Source organism: Schistocerca nitens, chromosome 3 (assembly GCF_023898315.1).
Source record: "Schistocerca nitens isolate TAMUIC-IGC-003100 chromosome 3, iqSchNite1.1, whole genome shotgun sequence".
In the NCBI taxonomy this organism is placed as follows: Eukaryota; Metazoa; Arthropoda; class Insecta; order Orthoptera; family Acrididae; genus Schistocerca; species Schistocerca nitens.
In genome coordinates this window covers 418,064,911-418,084,413 of record NC_064616.1, presented here as the reverse complement: position 1 = coordinate 418,084,413, position 19,503 = coordinate 418,064,911, and the positions used below count along the sequence as shown (strand labels likewise).

At 38.7% G+C, this 19,503-nt stretch overlaps 1 protein-coding gene across 5 annotated transcripts in view; it reads left to right on the top strand.

Moving 5' to 3' along the window:
• The window catches only part of LOC126248359 (histone-lysine N-methyltransferase EHMT2), a 267,727-nt gene that overhangs the window by 153,857 nt on the left and 94,367 nt on the right, over nt 1-19,503 (top strand). For all 5 annotated transcript variants that reach the window (XR_007545465.1, XR_007545466.1, XM_049949279.1 and 2 more), the window contains 3 exons: nt 5,832-6,004; nt 6,098-6,256; nt 15,327-15,536. Coding sequence is in view for 3 of the 5 variants with exons in the window: in XM_049949279.1 (XP_049805236.1) it covers nt 5,832-6,004; nt 6,098-6,256; nt 15,327-15,536 (542 nt within the window). In the remaining 2 variants the exon portion in view is untranslated. The remainder of the gene's footprint in view (nt 1-5,831; nt 6,005-6,097; nt 6,257-15,326; nt 15,537-19,503) is intronic.

The window sequence follows — 19,503 nt, the reverse complement described above, 5'->3', positions numbered from 1 at the left end:
CCTGCACCGAAGTTCACAAAGAGCCTTCCTGATGCTGTCTTCCCAATGAAGAGTTACAGCCATCCAGTTGGATGTAAGAGGCCCCTGTGGTCAACTGCATTGCCAAGCAATTGAAGAACTGACGTGTTGGCCATTCAGGTGTGCCTCAGGGTGTGGACTGCAGAATGATGGGCCACACCTTGTAGAGTCTTCTTTATGAAAGCAGTGGAATCATATGAGATGTATATGTTTTATGAAAGAGGGGCCAGCTGCCACCTTCAGAAGAGGTGTCCATGTTTGCCCGTTGACTTTGCTTGGTCCACCCTTCAAATTTTTGAGTCCCGTAAGCTGAGTGGGTGTGCCAGTGTGCTAGTGGAGCCTTGTCTGCTGATGGAAGGAAAAATTCTACTAATGGTGTCATTGTGATGTGGTGACATCCCTGCAGAAATATATCTAATGCCCTCTGTTCTGCCTCCTGCAAAAGGGCCCTGTTGTATCACAATGTCCAGCAACTTGTATGTGTTGACATTCAGCTTTCTAACCCTGTTCAGAAAGTTTTCAGTGCACCACCACCACCACCACCACCACCACCACCACAACAACAACAACAACTTTTGCAACACGTTGTTCAGTTGTTCCCTATAATAACTACAGCTGTTTCTCCACCTGTATCATCACACTGTGCTTGCCCTCAGAATTTCAAATGTCCACATATTCCTCAAATGCTGGTTACACATTGTGTGTGCCATAGCATCTCCCAACGAATAAAATCTGGCCATATGTAAAAGCTGTTCCTCCCATCTACATCACATCTTTGCAGCTGTTAATAGATTGTGAGCACTAACTCTCTCACCTTACCTGAAAAAGGAGAGAGTAGGATAGTGGTACTGTCGTGTAGGATGGGTCCTGACATACTTGTCGGAGGATTGATCTGTCCAATGCTCTCTTAATGCACCCAGCTGCTTGTGCTGCTTTGTATTGTCTGTTTTTATTTGTGACCTCTATTTTATTAAGGTCTGAACTACCTCTACAGTGGTAAGCATATCCACCTCTGTTTTGTTCATTGCAAAGCCTTTGTCCATAATAAAAGAAAAAATTCAGTAGGAAAAGAACCAACATCAACACCATAGTCGTATTTCCTGCCACTGCACACACCTGATTCTTGTATCTGACTACTAACTGTGGGCATGCCCTACATTCCCTGGAGGGGAATTACTTCTCTTGAAGTAATTAGGCACTGCTTGCTCAGCCTTAACACCTTCAGGACAGTTAATTTTCACTCACCGCAGTGAGGTCATGCTACAGAGTGTTGCACAACATTGTTGCTCATAGGTACTGGCTCTGGTGAGACAAGTGTGACAACTGGCTGATGATGCCAGTGTTGGAGAGGCCAGTTTTGGCTGCAGAGTGGTGTGTGCCGGAAGCTGTGGCATGGGATCTCTAGTACCACAGTGACTGTGGATTTGAGAATGCTCACTTGACAACACTATCCTTTACTATGTGAGGTCCCTACAGTACATCAACAGCTGCGACCAAACTGCTGACTGCAGCAAGGCTCATCGGCCAGGATAGTGTGAACAGCACACAGCCTGAGGTGGCTGTTGAGGGCGTGCAGGTGTCTAGAGTTGAACCCGAGGCCCTCAGAGAGTGTCAGTTGATGGCACCCATTGGGTAGCCTCACATTGTTGTATCCAGTTCAAAGCTTGCAACTGTAAGAGCTAGCTGACTGCATGTAGATTGTCAGATTTGCCCAGTGATGCCGTTCGGTGAGGCCTTCATAGCTTAGCTGCACGTTCGAACAGTGACCTACATGGTGACAGCGCAGGTCGAATGCACCGAATCCACAGCACCGAGAAGGAATGCTGCTGCTGGCTAAGCAAAGAGCATTTCCACTCACTCTGGCTTGGTGTGTGTTGACAAGAACTAGGTTTCTAGTGTTGTGGTCCAGCATGTAGCAATCTAGTACATCCCTGATGGTAAAGGCCATGTTGCAGTGTCTAAGGCACCACTGTGGAATTACATCGGTCACGGGCTTGTATGCAAGGGCTTGTATGCAAGGGCACATCTGAAGTTGATGCTTTAACACTGCAATATATACTGGTCTGTCCTTATGTTATACCTACTCTTGACACCTTGCTACATGGATCGTACTCCTATAAAAGCCGCAAGTGCAAAACCTTTCCTACGCAGCCACACATTATGTGATTGTGTTATTCCTGTCCTGTTACAGGTGTTCAGATGCCTCTGAGCACTATGGGACTTAACGTCTGAGGTCATCAGTCCCCTAGAACTTAGAACTACTTAAACCTAACTAACCTAATGACAGCACACACATCCACGCCCGAGGCAGGATTCGAACCTGCGACCGTAGCGGCCGCGCGGCTCCAGACTGAAGCGCCTAGAACTGCTCAGTGTCACAGGTATACCCTACCCTGTATTGGACAGGGGGCCACATACAAAAGTACTCGTATTGTATACCGGCTCTGCTGTAACTTTTGCACAGGCTTTTGTGTGGACATGACTACCTAACAACTGCCCACCTGAACGATTAACCACTACTGTACTGTGCCCACGTTTACTATGTTGCAGCACCAGTAGGAAGGATTAGTGAGTGATTTCACTGTTACCTGGGGCACACCTGAGAGTGAATATTGTATTTAGCACACTGTTGATAAATGCACTTTCTTTGTCCTCCACATAATGAGCTGTATGAGGAATATAGACCTATAAATGCGGATATAACTGCAGGTGTGCTACTTCGAACTCTGAATAACCACAGAATGAGGAAATAGCAAGATTCTACAGAGTGCCTTGATTTCACCCATTTGAATTGCAGAGCTTGACAACCACTGAAGAAATTGGGTGTAGATTATAAGCAAGAGAGATGCCAAAGTGGTATCACTTCAAATGAAGCCCCAACACACGTATTCCAGAACTCTAGCAGCCATGAACTGGAACTACGATAGACTTGTGAGGACACAATTAAGACTCAAACACTCTCAGCTAGTTTCTTATCAGGACTGATGAGGTTTTTTATTTTTTTATGCATTCAGAGCTCGTGAAAAATGTGGACTTGAAACTAAGCAGTAGTTGTTACAGTTATGTAACATTATTTTCATTTTTGGAAAACTTCCAACAAAATTTAGGGCTGCAAAAGTAATAGCTGCCAAAAACCTGGCAGAGGTGGCAAGAAAGAATCACATTACAGACCTATATCACTACTTAGTGTTGTTTATGAACTACTAGAGTGAATATCCAACCATTATCTGACAAAGTAAATCCTCTCCAATGAGCCGGTTTTCAAAAGAATCACAGTTGTTGTGATCAGGATTTGACATTAAAAATTTTCGTTGCAGCAACCTGCCAAGATAAACTAAAGAGTGCACCTTACAGCTGTGTTTGATACCATATGGCAACATAACCTGCTACTTAAATTCACAGAAATAATACTGTGAAAAATTGTGGGTAATCTAATGAACAGCATGCTTACTGATGGATGATTCCATGTATTCCTTGGAGAAAAAGGTAGCAAATGGTGAAGGGTGAATGATGGACTACCATAGTGCTCTGTGCTATCACCAACCCTTTTTAATTTTTATACCGTAGATACACCAAATGCTTGCTCTTAAAATATCCAGTTGTGGATAACATAGAACTAGCTTATCAAGTGTGAAACCTGGGTAAGTGTGAAGGAGCTTTAACCACAAATGTACATATAATGGATGATAACTTCAAGAACTGGGGATTGAAGCCAATTCCACTTAGGTAAATGCTTACCAAATTAATAACAGTGAGGTGAATCACATACTATATTTCATCTTCAAAAATGTTTCTCTGGAACATAATCCATACCCAAAATACTTGGGGGATTCATTTTGCACTTGGCCATTATTTATAAGAACAACTTAGAAATTATAGCAAAAAATAGTGAACACTTGAACTGACATTTTTAGAAAACTAGCTGGGTTAAGGCCAATTTGCACTGGCCATCACAGCAGGGTATATTCACATTGTCTGTCATCTCACGTCAAGTCAATTCAAGTCATGTGATCTCAGCTCACATGGCTGTCCTCAACTGTTTATCAATCTAACAGATAACAAAGACATCGCATAGCAACTGATACCAACCATGAAAACTGTGACATAACAAAAGTATGACAAAATTAAGTATGGATGATGAAAACAATCATAACTTTGTTCCCAAGAAACCTTGAAAATGTCATGAAGTGATGTGACAGCCAGTATGAAATGGCCTTCAGAATGGTTTGGAAACGCTGATGCTCTTTGCTGTTAAATTGGCATTGTTTTTTTGTGTGGCAGATATTGAGCTCCAGTATGAAGAAACAATAAACATGCATGCTAAACTGGTGTTAAATTAAATCAAACAATAAAAATAATTTGTGGCCTTACTAAATCAACACCTTACACAGACGAGAAGCAGCAGCCTTTAAGAGATTTAAAAAAGTGTACTACTCATCAGGACTCACTTCTAACCAATCAGCTACATAATATATGTATCAGAAGAGTAAAACCCAGAAAACAACCCTGGCCAGCACAAGATGTGCCTCCGGTATATGAAATATGCCAGGCATGAAAAGAGGTTTGGCAAAGTTTCTTCCAGCAAATTCTCACCTTAATTCCGATCGTGTTAAATGTGTGAATGGATTTGGTCATTGCAGGAAACTATGTACAGCTCTGAATCAATTCTGTATGTCATGGAAGGTGTGGTGCCTGTTTGTATGAATGGGGATACGAAGCTGCCCTCGTGCGCAACCTTGCAATTGTGCACACTATGCAACACCTGACTGAAAAAGGTTGACTACAAAAATTTCATGGTGGACTCAGTGAAATGTGTCTGCTAACACAAAGATCTATGTACTGATTGTGAGATTTAGATATTAAGCTATGAAAATTTTTTGGAGCTTGTTTGTTTACGTTACATATTGTCTAATGTATCTGTAACCATTTATATATAAAGTACTTTTGTAAGAATGTTAAATGACCATGTAAGCCCTAATAATAATAATAATGTCATCATCATTATAATGTGACCAAGAGTAGAGTAGATCAATCAGTATTAGATTATGCTGCTGGGCACGAAATACTCAGCTTGCATGGCTACTTTACAACCAGTGACATTTAGACAGCCCAAACCACCCCCCCCCCCCTTTTTAACCTCACTAGTCGTCTCTAAATTACAACTTTTCTTAATTATGCAGATGACGTTTTTCCTTTGAACCTGAAATTCTCCTAGCTGTGCTCTCACCTAGCCACTGCCCCACACCCACTTCCACCCCTCTCACTGTTTCCTCCACTTCACTCACTCTATACACACTCTCTCCTCTCTGTAGTCTTCCATTCCTCCATTCTATCTCCTCCTTACAATCCACCCCTCAGCTTCATTGTGTACCAAATGCATCTCTCTCTGCTGTGCCACATTCTTATTGCATCCTCTTGCTGCCTCTCCTTACGTTGAAGTCAACCACCTTTCTCCTCTTGCCATCTCCATTTGACACAATGTCACAAAGTTTTAGGTCTTAGTTATGTGCCCATTGATCACACAATGCCTCAACTGTAGGGTGAGTTGTTACACTTACTCTTTCCAATGCATATTTGGTGTTCAATAAGGATGAAATTATGGCTGCCTGAAGTTGTTATCTGTGCAGGTTTGTTTGTTAAAAAATTTCAAGTATGGTTACATCATACTCGCCCATTTCACATTATGCTATTATGCCTGGAACTGTGGGTCACGCATACAAGCACATGCCCCCCCCCCCCCCACACACACACACATTGCTACATGTGTGCCTCCACTTCATTAATAGTGATGGTGGTGATTCTGTCTCTTTCAGGGAGGTGACGGCATGACTGCATTACATGTGGCTGCAAAAACAGGAAATCTTGAGGCTTGCCAGTACTTACTGTCAGTACCAAACACCAAAAATAATTTTGTGGATACAATTGATGATGGTGGCTGGACTCCATTGGTTTGGGCTACAGAGAACTGTCATGCTGATGTTGCAAGGTATTTAGTGAGTGGAAGTGAACATTATGCTGTCATTACTAAGTGAACTTGAGGTATTCTTCAAATGTCAGCTAATTTATGATTTATGTTTAGGTTCCTTTTGAAAAAAAGAGCAGACCCACATATAAGAGATGTGGAACAAAATATAGCTCTTCACTGGTCAGCATTTTCTGGTTGCATGGATGTATCAGAAATGTTAATAAACCATGGATCTGAGGTTAACTCTGTGAATATACATGGTGATACACCTCTGTAAGTTCATTATTTTGCACTTATATTGATTTGAAATAAGGTTTAATAAATACAGTCATCAAAATTGCCATTATACTTAAAAATACACACTTATCAAATCTTTTAGTCTGTTTTACTGGAAAGTAATTTACCAGGCACTTAGTAAAATATCAGGATACTAATTTCATCATTAAAATGTTTGTTTGAAGCTGCAACAGCTTGTTCTAAAATATTAAGCACAGTATAAACATGAACTTACGATTTCTACAGGCTTTACAATTTTCAAACTTCGGGTAAAATAAATATGAATAGTATTATGCATGATATGCAAGGATACTTGAAGAATAAACATGCAAAACCACAATATATAGTTTTGAGAGAACTGTATTTTAAATTTGAATTTTGACTTTTAATTTACTGTATTTGCTTCTAATATTTCTCTTCTCCATATTTAACATTACTTGGTTCATACTTTTTTCCTTCGTTTCTCTTTCCTTCTGTCTAGCTCCTATTGTGCAGTTGATTTTATACATGTTTATGTTACAAAAGCTGATAAAATTGATGTTTTTTAATGCTTGTGATGTGTTTGTCCCTATATTGTTGACCACTCTCCCCAGAACAACTATTTTTCTGGATGCACTCTCATTAAAACATAAAATAGATTGTAACACACAGAATTTGAAAGTTATCCTTTGTCCAAAAACCAGTTTTGGCAAATGATTCCTATTTACAAAGTTTGAACTTTCATTGAGTTTCTGGGTTTTACCACAAAAACCTTTATTTACAAGATAATTATTACCTAGTTCCCTAACACCAAGTTCCATGAGACTCAAAGCCAACACTGGAAAAAGTGTTGATGCTCATAAAGTCATTTCTGGACATGGCCTATCACAATGCATCAGATCATCAAATTAGATGATCTGAATATTAGAGCCATATTGTTTCAAATCATAAATCCCTTGAGGAAAATATTGATAGTTTATGTACACATACTTCTGTTACTGAGAGACCATCAATAAATATTCCTCTACTGGCTCCATCAAAATCATTTTCACAGTTGACTTGTGTACCAGCATGCAGTGAAGTACTGTCACTGACGGACTCAGTGTTTTCTGATGGCTTGCTTTTGTGATCTTAAGAAACTTAGTAATTCAAAATCTTCATGTGAAAGACAACAGGGCTCCTTTTTTTCTCAGCTTTTACTATTGTGTTGATCAGGAAGTGTGTAGATATGTGCAGGCACAGAAGGACCTGGCTGCATTTTGAGAACAGCTTGGGGTGTAGAGGTGGTGGAGAAACTTGTGTGTCACCTGGGAGACATCAGGTGTCATTTGTTGCATCCATGGGATCTGCTGCCAAGACACATTCTGGTGCACATGATTTTTTTTTCTTTGGGGTGGGGGTGGGGGGTTGCATTCACCTTAGCATGAGTGGTAGGTTTTAATGCTTTCTCTTTGCTTGGGGGTGGGGAGCTGCCACCACATGGCATAACTGTTTGTCCTGCAAGTGGCTGAGTGTTTTGTTCTTCAACAGGTTCAGGCATGCAAACAGGGGAGTGGTTCATTTGCTCGGGAGCTCCATTGTGAGACACGTTATGGAGCCTCTTTGGGGAACAGCGTCCATCCATGAAAAAAAAAAAAAAAAATGCAATGTGGACTTTGTTCGTCTAGTGGGGAGGGCTCTTCCAAGAGGTGGAAAAGACCCTGACTGCATCTATTTAGGGTGCAGGGTGAGATCATCCTCAAATTGTACTCTCATGTTGACAGCAACGACTCCCATTGCTTGGATTCTGAAGCCATCCGTAGTTCCTACACACGGTTCACAGAATTGGTGAAGACTGCTGGCAACTGCTGACATTGCTTACAGGGTGCAAGCTGAGTTTACAGTTTGCAGTATTATTCCCAGTGTCAATCGTGGTCCTTTGGTTTGAAGTGAGGTTGAGGGTCTAAACTAGTGACTCAGTAAGTTTTGTGATGTTATGGATGAAGGGTTCTGTATATGCCTTACAGGCTGGAGTATTCTGGGGTTCTCCCAGATACATTAGGGCTGTATTGCACAGAGGAAGCATCTACTTGGGTAGCAGAATACATCTGGAGTAAACATTTTGCTAGTAATAGTTTGAGTTCCCCTGGTGAACACACGCCACTCAGTATGTAGAGAGCAAAATCTGATTACTTTGACTCTCCCAATGTCAACATTTTAACAGTAAATTCCTGAAGCATTCATAATAAAGTCCCTGAATTTACCACCCTTCTGGAAAGCTGTCATGATCATTTTATACTCTGGATCAAATTATGCTCTGGATGAAACCCAAACTAGAACCCTAATAAATATATAACGAGGACATAGAATGTATATTGAAGAGACAGGTTAGACATCAGAATAAAGGGGTTCATTGCAGCTGACAAAAATATTACATCTAGGAAGATTGAAAATGAGACTGTGAAGTTAGCTGAATGCAAGTAAGCACTCTAGCTGTGCCTCTCTTGAATCTAGCTGAAAAATGATTGTTGTAAGTAGACTATTCTAAATGATATGGTCCACACAAGGTTTACAGTTCAAATGCTTAAATGGCACTTTGATGTTGAATCACCTACTGTTTATGTCCAGATTGAGTCTACTTTACTAGAATTTATATGCAGATGAATTGTAAGCTACATACTACACTCTGTTGATGCCATGTAACGTGATTGAGTGCAGTAACCTAGTATAACATGTGCTGATTCACAATAATTAATGTCTGGTAAGCAAATTATTAAAACATTTGCTAATTGCACTGTCCATTCAAGTAGATAGTCATATTGAAATGAAGACAATGTGCACAGTAAGTGTAATTCGGAAATAATCCAGTTCACAGTCAAATCTTATTGTCACAGGTAGCAGAAGGTCTTAGAAGGTTAACACATTTCATGAGATTAATTACAAGTTCTCAGTTGATCATTAAAAACAGTCACTGAATATACTGTCAGAGATGAAGTTTACGAAATACATTTTCGATTTGTATTCTGTGCTAAATCACCTGTGGTACATTGTCCAGTAATTTTGGGTACAGATGTCGCTCATTTCATAACCTTCCACAGCCTGACTAAAATGGCTTCCAACAACATCTCTTACATAAGATTACAATAATTAAAACTGAAGTTACATATTATTGTTTGCTGGAGTTTTACGAGTTACAATTAAAAACTTGCATTCCTAGTTATTTGGGTAGTGCAGAGAGATTCTTCTGAATGTGCACTTTTAGATACAGCAGTAGTTGCTGTTGAATTATGCTGTCTGGTTCACCAAAATACAGGATTCTATTTCAGTAATAGTGTTTTAGTTAAGAATGCTAATTACACTGCAACTAAAGGAGTGCAAAAATTGCTAACATATTTCCAGCATTAACTGTAGAAGCACTATAATTTTTTATGTTTTTTTCTGCCTACTCTATCCACAAGTTAATAACTGGGTACATGTTTACATGTGAGAAATGATAATGAAGTTTGAAATTACGGGTATTATTAGTTAACAGTTTTCAGGTAATCTAATTGCACCAATGGTTTCTAATTAACCAAAAGGATGTAATGGATAATAAGGTCAAGTTGGATAAGCCCTGAGTTGATATGTGAGATTTTTGGTACTTGTGCACATGTCATAAAAAAAAGACTCTTGAGGATATTTGGAAAATAGTGTGTGTGTGTGTGTGTGTGTGTGTGTGTGTGTGTGTGTGTGTGTGTGTGTGTTGGGGGGGGGGGGGGGGAATAAGAACAACCTAACAGTTGGAAATACTCCACCCACTTTGTCACATCGTCCCCACATTGGGTTATATAGACAGACATTTCCAAATAGATGACAACAGAAACCAATTTCTAGACAACAGGCCACAAAAGTTTTAGAAAATAGTTCACACATCAAGATTCAAAAATATTTTGGTAAACTAACTATAAACATTTAATATAAAGAATTACAATCTGTACAAACCATACTCAAGTACAAAATAATATACTGTAAAGAAAAAAACACATTTCAATATCAAAAGTTTGTTCCTGAAGATAAGTAACATAGCTCAAAGCAAAAAACAATTAGACAATATAACACATTCAGTTTACAAAAGGAAGGAATTACTCATCTTCCAGTCATTTCACTGATGTCTTTTTACACAATTACAGTTGTCACTATTCCACATAGCTGCATTGGGTCCAGACCTTGTACAGGTACAGATGGTTGTCCCATGTCCTCCAGTTTTAGCAGTGTCCCTGGAGGGAGTTATCCTCCGTCATTGTACATGGAAAGCAAAACGAAATATCCTGCTTTATTATACAGATAATTACCATAACTGACGTTTGAGTTCAATTGATGTGAGGTAATGATTTGAGTTGAAATACAGGAGTACACAGAACAGATTCCATTCTCTTTACGTTACCTTTATAAGTAAACTATTGTGACATTTTTAGGAACATATTGTATATGTATATAATATTATTTATGAATATGCAACATTTTCTTGTAGGTTTAGTTATGGTAATTATCTGTACTAAACCTACAAGAAAATGTTACATATTCATAAATAATATTATATACATATACAACATGTTCCTAAAAATGTCACAATAGTTTACTTATAAAGGTAACGTAAAGAGAATGGAATCTGTTCTGTGTACTCCTGTATTTCAACTCAAATCATTACCTCACATCAGTTGAACTCAAAAGTCAAGTTCTTTTCAAATGACCAACCACATATTTTACATATTACAGGAGAAAAAAAACCATGAGCACAGTACCGTTACATAATTAATAATTAAATTAAATTAACAGGATGGAAGCTGTTTCAAATCATTGTTTTACTTCACTCAAATTAGGTTACTACTGTCACTCAACTAGACAATTAAATTCTCATGAAATTCCCAAAATGTCACCAAATTATCCACCCTTGTCAGAATATTCATACCATTTTTTAGTTACTGTTGACACTTAATTAGCAGAATATGTTTCTTTTAACAATAATTATTACCTTATGCCAGTCATTACCCAGGGCACAAATAGCAAATTCCAACAGCATATAAAATCCAAATATGCAGGAGTATGTAAACAGCACTTCACCATAATATTACTCTTACATTCAACCTTCCAGTTTCACTGTCGCAAATTACACACACATATATTACCAAATGGTGACTAGCTCAAATAGATTTTCAGTATAACAAGACGACACATATCAGTACATAGTCAACATAACAATGCTCGTTCATGACTGTTAGTGCCATCATACCATTCCGATGTTATCTAGAGTAGTGCATTCTCAATAATTTCCCAACTGCAAAGGCAGGCTCCCTAATCATTAATACTCTACCTAAAATTTCTCATTGCTTCTCATTATTACTTCATTATTCTGTTGAAGCATCATTGTACCTCATTGCTCCATTATCTAAGAGATAAGCACCTGCTTTTCTCCTCATATGCAAATAATGAATCTACAGAACCATAATCCGCAGTAAAAAAGTCCTAATATTACATGCAAACTTTACACTCATTACGTAACTGACAAAATAACAGTTGCTAAAATAATTACTTCATTGTATTCCATCATATTACTTTATACAAACTTTGCTTCCTCATTCCACATACAACAGGCAAATGTATCTTAACTTCATTCTATTTTACTGACACCAAAAGGGCTATATCATGACTTATTTCTGACACAAATAAACAAACTTTCTCCATAAATAATTGCAACTAGCACAAGCTTCTTCTCTGCACAAACATGTCCCACACTTGCCTTCTCATCTGAACACCACACTGGCTGATTTCATGTGCCATACTGAGACTCAGTCTTGAATGTGTGCACTTAGTGAACAATATTCTACCAGTTCTGCACACGTTGACAGTTGACTAATTTTCAGTTTGTCACTTGTTTCTCTCCATACTGGCCCATTCATGGGGCAGTGGGTAAGTCGAAATATATTCTATACTCCTTCTCGCAGAGAAGGTAGCCCAGCATCATAACAGGAGAGCTTCTGTAGAGCTGACATTTTCTTCCTGAGTGACAACATAAATTGTGAATGTGTAGGCAGAGAACAAAACAAGTATTAGTTGTGTTATTGCAAACGTTTTATGGTTATGAAAAAATTAAAACTTGTACACTCACTTGAAGTAAGGGCAAGCATTGTATTACATATTCAAATTATCTGTTTTATTTTTGTTATATAATTCTACAATTCCTCCTAGTATTAGAATAGTTAATACAGTCTGAGATTCATGATTTGTAAGAATTAGGGGTAACAACAATCTTTGAAATATTTCTTGCCACACTCCTTAACTCTGACAAATACTGGAGATGTTCAATACAGTACAGTGAGTCATCTTTCAACTAACTGAATGTCACACACCCAAAGAAGCTAATACAACAGACAGTGTATGTCCCAAAGATAAGTACATTTGGAGCTCTACAATTGTGTGGGTTGAAGTTTCATGGTGTTCCATTGGTTTTACAATAATCCCTGTGGATTTATTATAGTCAAGGATTATTGTTGTTGTTGTGGTCTTCAGTCCTGAGACTGGTTTGATGCAGCTCTCCATGCTACTCTATCCTGTGCAAGCTTCTTCATCTCCCAGTACCTACTGCAACCTACATCCTTCTGAATCTGCTTAGTGTATTCATCTCTTGGTCTCCCTCTACGATTTTTACCCTCCACGCTGCCCTCCAATGCTAAATTTGTGATCCCTTGATGCCTCAAAACATGTCCCACCAACCGATCCCTTCTTCTAGTCAAGTTGTGCCACAAACTTCTCTTCTCCCCAATCCTATTCAATACCTCCTCATTAGTTACGTGATCTACCCACCTTATCTTCAGCATTCTTCTGTAGCACCACATTTCGAAAGCTTCTATTCTCTTCTTGTCCAAACTAGTTATCGTCCATGTTTCACTTCCATACATGGCTACACTCCATACAAATACTTTCAGAAACGACTTCCTGACACTTAAATCTATACTCGATGTTAACAAATTTCTCTTCTTCAAAAACGCTTTCCTTGCCATTGCCAGTCTACATTTTATATCCTCTCTACTTCGACCATCATCAGTTATTTTACTCCCTAAATAGCAAAACTCCTTTACTACTTTAAGTGTGTCATTTCCTAATCTAATTCCCTCAGCATCACCCGATTTAATTTGACTACATTCCATTATCCTCGTTTTGCTTTTGTTGATATGTAGATATTTTTGGTGCTTCAGCATCTAGTATAATCGAGGTGATGTTTCTGCCTAGATGAAAATTTCCGAATTGACATTGCTGGACTTGCCAGGATGGATTTTGATCAACATGGGTGTAACTTTTAAAGCCACCACCTGGCCTGCACAGTCATCCAACCTGAGCATTATTAAGCATCTTTCATCACTTTTGGAACACTGCACTTCATGCAGTTTTTTTCCTCACATCTTTTAATTATGTCTGTTCATGTGTTTACATTTTTTTGTAACCATCAATTCCAGATGGTGATATGACTGGATTGGAAAAATGAATTTCGCACATGATGTGTGGATCATCAAATGCAGTAGTGGAGGCCACAAAATAGAAAGTAAATCAGTGAAACACCATGAATGAGAATACTGAGAAGAAGTAATAAGCAGATGAGGACAGTAGATACAAAAGATTTTTATTTTGTAGGCTTGCTGTACTCTTTTATATGTCAAAACATTTTGAAATTTGGAGAAAAAATTATCATTGGCCCTTTCTGTATCTAGGAAACAGGAAGCAGAAAGTTGTTCCCCGGTGTCAACAGAGAGTGTACAATTTTGAATTGTACCATGGTGCTGTTAGCTGTAAGAGTGGGATTGGGGTCACATGGTTCAGTTCTTGGTCTGCTGCAGATTACAGAAGTTTGATCATGAAAGACATAGTAATTCATTAAATGACTTAGGAAGTAGAGAAGTGGGTGACATCAGTATGTGTCATGTGGAAACTGGTTGTTGCGTAACTGCAACAATGTGTAGAGTGCACAGTACCTGACAAAAAAAGTCTTTAGAAGACACAATCTTATCATCACTAGCTGATCATGCAATCAGAGTCACACTCTGATCTTGTACAGAACCAGAGTGATGCTGTCTTCACTATGTAAATAATCTCCAATGTCTCTGAAATGAAAATATGAGATGTCCATACTAATTGCATGAAATTCATTTAGTCATTTAAGTTTATGCTAAAGGCTTTATACAGTGTCCAATTTGTGGATACAGAGTGCAGACTCAATGGAAATTAGAAGTAATTCAACAATGAAATGAACAGTGAATGTAAAAAAGTTAAAGGAACAGAATGTTCAATTGTGGATGCGTGAAGAGATCAGCGCTTCAAGGAAGAGACTGCATGAGAAAGAGAAAACATGCAGAAGAAGAAAGTGATGACAGTTGGGGAACTATATTGAGCTGTAGCAGTCCCCTCCAGTATTCCACCAAAAGCAAATGCAATTTAAACATAGCAAGTCATAGAAGAGTTATGATGAACCATTATTGGACTGTTGCCAAGGACAGTCGTGTAGCTTTTCGTCCTTCATTTGTAACTACACAAACACAGAAGCATTTCACAGTGCCCTAACCCAGTTTGACCAACCAGTGGTCGTCATCATCAGAGTAAAGCCACATGCTGCAAGTGCTGACTTAATGTTCCCACTGCCATGTCAGGATTAGTATACTAATACTAGTATTGAAAATGCTATACTGGACATTAATGTTGACAACCCATTAGGAATGTGCAACACCATTTGCAGAATGTGCTATGTCTGATGATGACCACTGGCCCACTGAAACCAGTTACAGCACTGTGGAATACTTTTGTGATTTTGTCACAAGAAAATTAAAAAAGGCATCACATAATCTTCATTAATAGTATGTGATTTTTTCCAAAGTGTAAGTTTTATTTCTCACATGTTAGTAAGCTTTGATGAAGATTTTGATCCTGTATTTAGTACAAATGTAGTTTACGTATTTTCACAAAAAACTTCTTAACACAACTTAAACATTTAAATTATATAAGAAGAGATTTATGGGCTTTGTAATGACTCAAAGTGTCAGCATTTATTATTTTGTTTTTGATCTAAGATTCATTTCTTAACCAGGCATGTTGGTGCTAGGCAAGATAAATATGACTGCGTTCTAATGCTCTTGTCACGGGGAGCGAGAGTTGATGTTGTAAATAGTGCTGGCAACTCACCACTTGACTGCTGTGTAAAAAGAAGCAATGAATGTTATACTGCAATTAAACTTAACATTCTCCTTGGAAATGTGGTTCTGAATGTACGTGAACCAAGTGAGAAAATCTTATCCAAGTAAGTAGAACATCAATACATGTTAATAATTTGTTATGTGCACTTTTGTCACACGGCAGAACATGCAAACAAGGGGAAAATTTAAGCCTATGGAGACATAGTGTTAATATTGTACTTCTGTAATATTGGCAGATGTTCTTCACTAATGTTTCATTTTGAACTGAAAAATGGTTTTGTTTACGTGGGTTTTTAAAAGCAACTGTGTTGCACAACTCTAGTTCAAATGCATAAGTTAATAAAATTATTTGCTTTTGGGTAATTTTAAATGGTGGGAATTTGTCCAAAATTGATTAAATATTTTCAACAGTTGAGAAATGGTGAAAAGAATTAAACATTGTCATATTTCTCTGCGAGATTATCTGTGTGAGTGAGGTCCCAAAATAGCACTCCAGGTATCCAGTCTACTCAATGAGAAAACATTGTACAAACTGCTTTGATGTGAAGGAGTGCTACATTGAAAAATAAGGGCACTTTAACCCATAAAAGCAAGAACGCTGTTCACTGTCAGAGTGAGAACGTTTAATTTTTGCCTTGTATATAGTGATTGTGAAGTTATTAGTTGTTTCTATAAGATGAGATAAAGTGCATAAAAGTACACATCAAATTACTATGTCTGTTTTATTTAATTCAGTGTGTATGATGAGTGTTAGTTTGATATTTTTTCTGCAGTTGTTACCATATTCATTTAGCAATAACTCTACTAACCAATGACTATGGGACCAGCATATTAGTTAATAATTTAGTAGAGCAGTATCAACTCAGTGAGTGATTCATTCTGTCAGCCATTCATATACAGGATGAGTCAAAAAGGACATCATGAATTTGGGACGATATAGAAATTTATTGACGTAATTTACAGAATTGGTAGACGTGTCATTTTATAGCAAAGAACCTCAAGTTTCACATAAAAGTGTCAAGTGTCATTTTGATTCAATGTGGCTACCATTTGTGATGCGGCAAACATCCCAACAGTAACCAATTGCTTCCCACACTTGTTGCAGCAAATCAGGCATAACTTGTGCAACAGTGGCAGAGATTCAATTTTTTAGGTCAGCTGAATTGTTTTGATAGGGGAGGAACATACCCACAGTCGTTAATAAAACCCCAGAGAAAGAAATCCCGTTGTATCAAATGGTGTCAACAACATGTGGGCGACCTGGTGATTTATCATGTCACAGTGAACAACCGGTCTCAACAAAGTTCTTGTGCCAAGAGTAATTGCAGGGTATCTTGGAGGTTCTTTAGCATATTCGGTGTGAAGGTTGTTTCAGAGTTTTTCATGAAACCAAAACATACAGTAAGTGTGCTTCGCATCAGTGAAAGTAGTCATTTTAAGTGTGCACCACACCACCACTCCTGTTGGCGGAATGGGATACTGATGTACTTTGTGAATTAAGCTTTTGGTTGTTTGCTACAAAATCACACATCTACTGATTCTTAGTTATCTCAATAGATTTCTGTATCATTCCAAAGTTGTAAAGTCCTTTCTGACTCACACTGTGTTTTAATCACAAGTCATAACCAACAGGAAGACTTTCAGAAGTGTGAGACCCTTCAAGTAATACTCTAGTAGAGAATAGCAGCTACAATAAACTCTTCGTGCAGGCTGTTCTAATTATTAACTATTATTTATGATAGCTTGTCATCTTCTGGCATAGCAAAGAAGTAGTGTATGAGGAATAACGGGGGTTTCAGGTCAGTCTGCAGTTTCCAAGTGGTTACGAGCAGAAAGACAAAATCCAGTAATGGCATGCAATTGCTGGGATCAGTGCCAAACACTGTCACATGGCACTTCGGAGAGGTGCAGATTTTAGGACTTTATAAAAATACTTGCAGGAGACTCAGAGAACTCAAGGCTCTGAATCAAACTTAATTATTTCATTCAGACCAACTACTACACTGAAGACTCATTCTCATCTTCAGGAAAAGCAAAATATTTGACTGTTTGCACATCAGAAGTTAGTGTCTGATTTCGTGGGGTGAGAGCTAACAGATGTAACATTCACTAATAGCATCTTAAAGTACAAGGGATGTTTAATAAGTAATGCAACACTTTTTTTTTCCTTGGGCAATTTCGGCTGCAAAAATGCAGAATTTGTTGTGGGACATTGTGAAATATTCCCACTTCACCCCTTTAGTTTCATGAAGGTGTGATAGGTGGCAGGGCTATACATAGCCTTCAAAATGCTGTCTGTAACAGAGGTGCATTCACCATGCAGAGAGCTATCATTGAGTTTCTTTTGGTGGAAAACTAGAGCTCCGCTGATATTCATAGGCACTTGCAGAATATCTTCAGAGACCTGGCAGTGAACAAAAGCATGGTGAGGCATGGGATGAGCTGTCTGTCATCATCACAACAAACCTGTCCGTTCCCTCATGTCGGCCAGCCACACACAGCTGTGACTCCCACAGTGTTTGAACACGTGACCAGTCTCATTTGACAATGTTACTTATAATCCGTCTTGATTGCATAAAATGTTTATTCACATGACCGGTTTCGGTTCCTCTAGAACCATCTTCAGATCTGCAATTTCGGTTACAGGAGTAACCCGTCCACACTCAGCAACCTTCACATGCTGCATCACATAATTACGCAGCATGTGAAGGTTGCTGTGTGTGGACAGGTTACTCCTGTAACCGAAATTACAGATCTGAAGATGGTTCTGGAGGAACAGAAACTGGTCATGTGAATAAACATTGAATGCAATCAATATGGATTATAAGTAACATTGTAAAACCACTGATTGCGGTTATCCCATAAGACATTATGTCTGTTTTTGCAAAGTCTCATTTGAGGTGATCGATGGATCACCAACAAACACTGCACTGCTCAACTTTACATCTTTGTTGGTAGTGCTGACACATTCATCAACCAGTTGAGATACTCAGAACTGTGTGCTCTCTGTGTTCCTCACTACATAACAGATGACCATAAAGAGCAACAAAGGGCTGTGTGTGGAATTGCTTGCCCATTACAAGACTGTTTGTGACAATTTTTTGTCAAACGTCATCACATGCAATGAAACATGGGTTTATCACTTTAAACTGGAGACAGAAAGGCAATCCATACAGATGCACCTCACCGCCTCTCCTATGAAGAAAAAGTTCAAAGCCACACCTGCATTCAGTAAAGTCATGATGATGGTCTGGGACTCTGAAAGTGTTATCCTGTTTGATTTCCTCCCTCGTGGTGCAACAATCAGCTCGGAAGTGTATTGAGCTATCCTCAAGAAATTGAAAAAGTGGCTTCATCGTCTTCATCGCCACAGAAATGCAAACTAACTTCTTCTTCTCCATGATAACACAAGACCTCACACAAGTCTGCACACTTGAAAACAGCTCACAAAACTTCTTTGGGATGTTCTTCCCCATCCACCTACAGCCCAGATCTCGTGCCTTCTGACTTCCATCTGTTTGGCCCAACAAAGGATGCACTCTGCCGGAAGCAGTAAATGGATGATGGGGAGGTTATTGATTGGGCAAGACCTTGCCTACAACATTGACCAGTGGAATGATACCACGCAGGCATACAGACCCTCTCAGTAAGGTGGCATGAAACCACTACATTGAATGGGGATTATGTTGAAAATAGGGTTTTGTAGCTAAAAGAGTGGAGAGTAATATGATGAATCTTGAATAAACCCAATCTGCTTTCAGTAACAAAATTTGTTGCGTTACTCTTTGAATGCACTGCATACAAAGATTTGAGAGCAGCACCCCAAGTGAGAAAACTTAATTGGAGTTTCCCTGAGACTAGCAGCGAGTTACATGGAGTTGGCATCCCAGCAATCTGACTGAGAGAAAGCTGTTTTGAATATGAAAACCCAGAGTTTTTAAAACATCTTGGTTGATGCATTGTTTCTCTTTATCAGTATTCAGCTCACTAGTGCATTGGCATTTTACCAGCATTGACCAATCTGACATGAGTCTCTGCTCCTCCCTGGTGCCTCTGGCCAACCATGTTCAG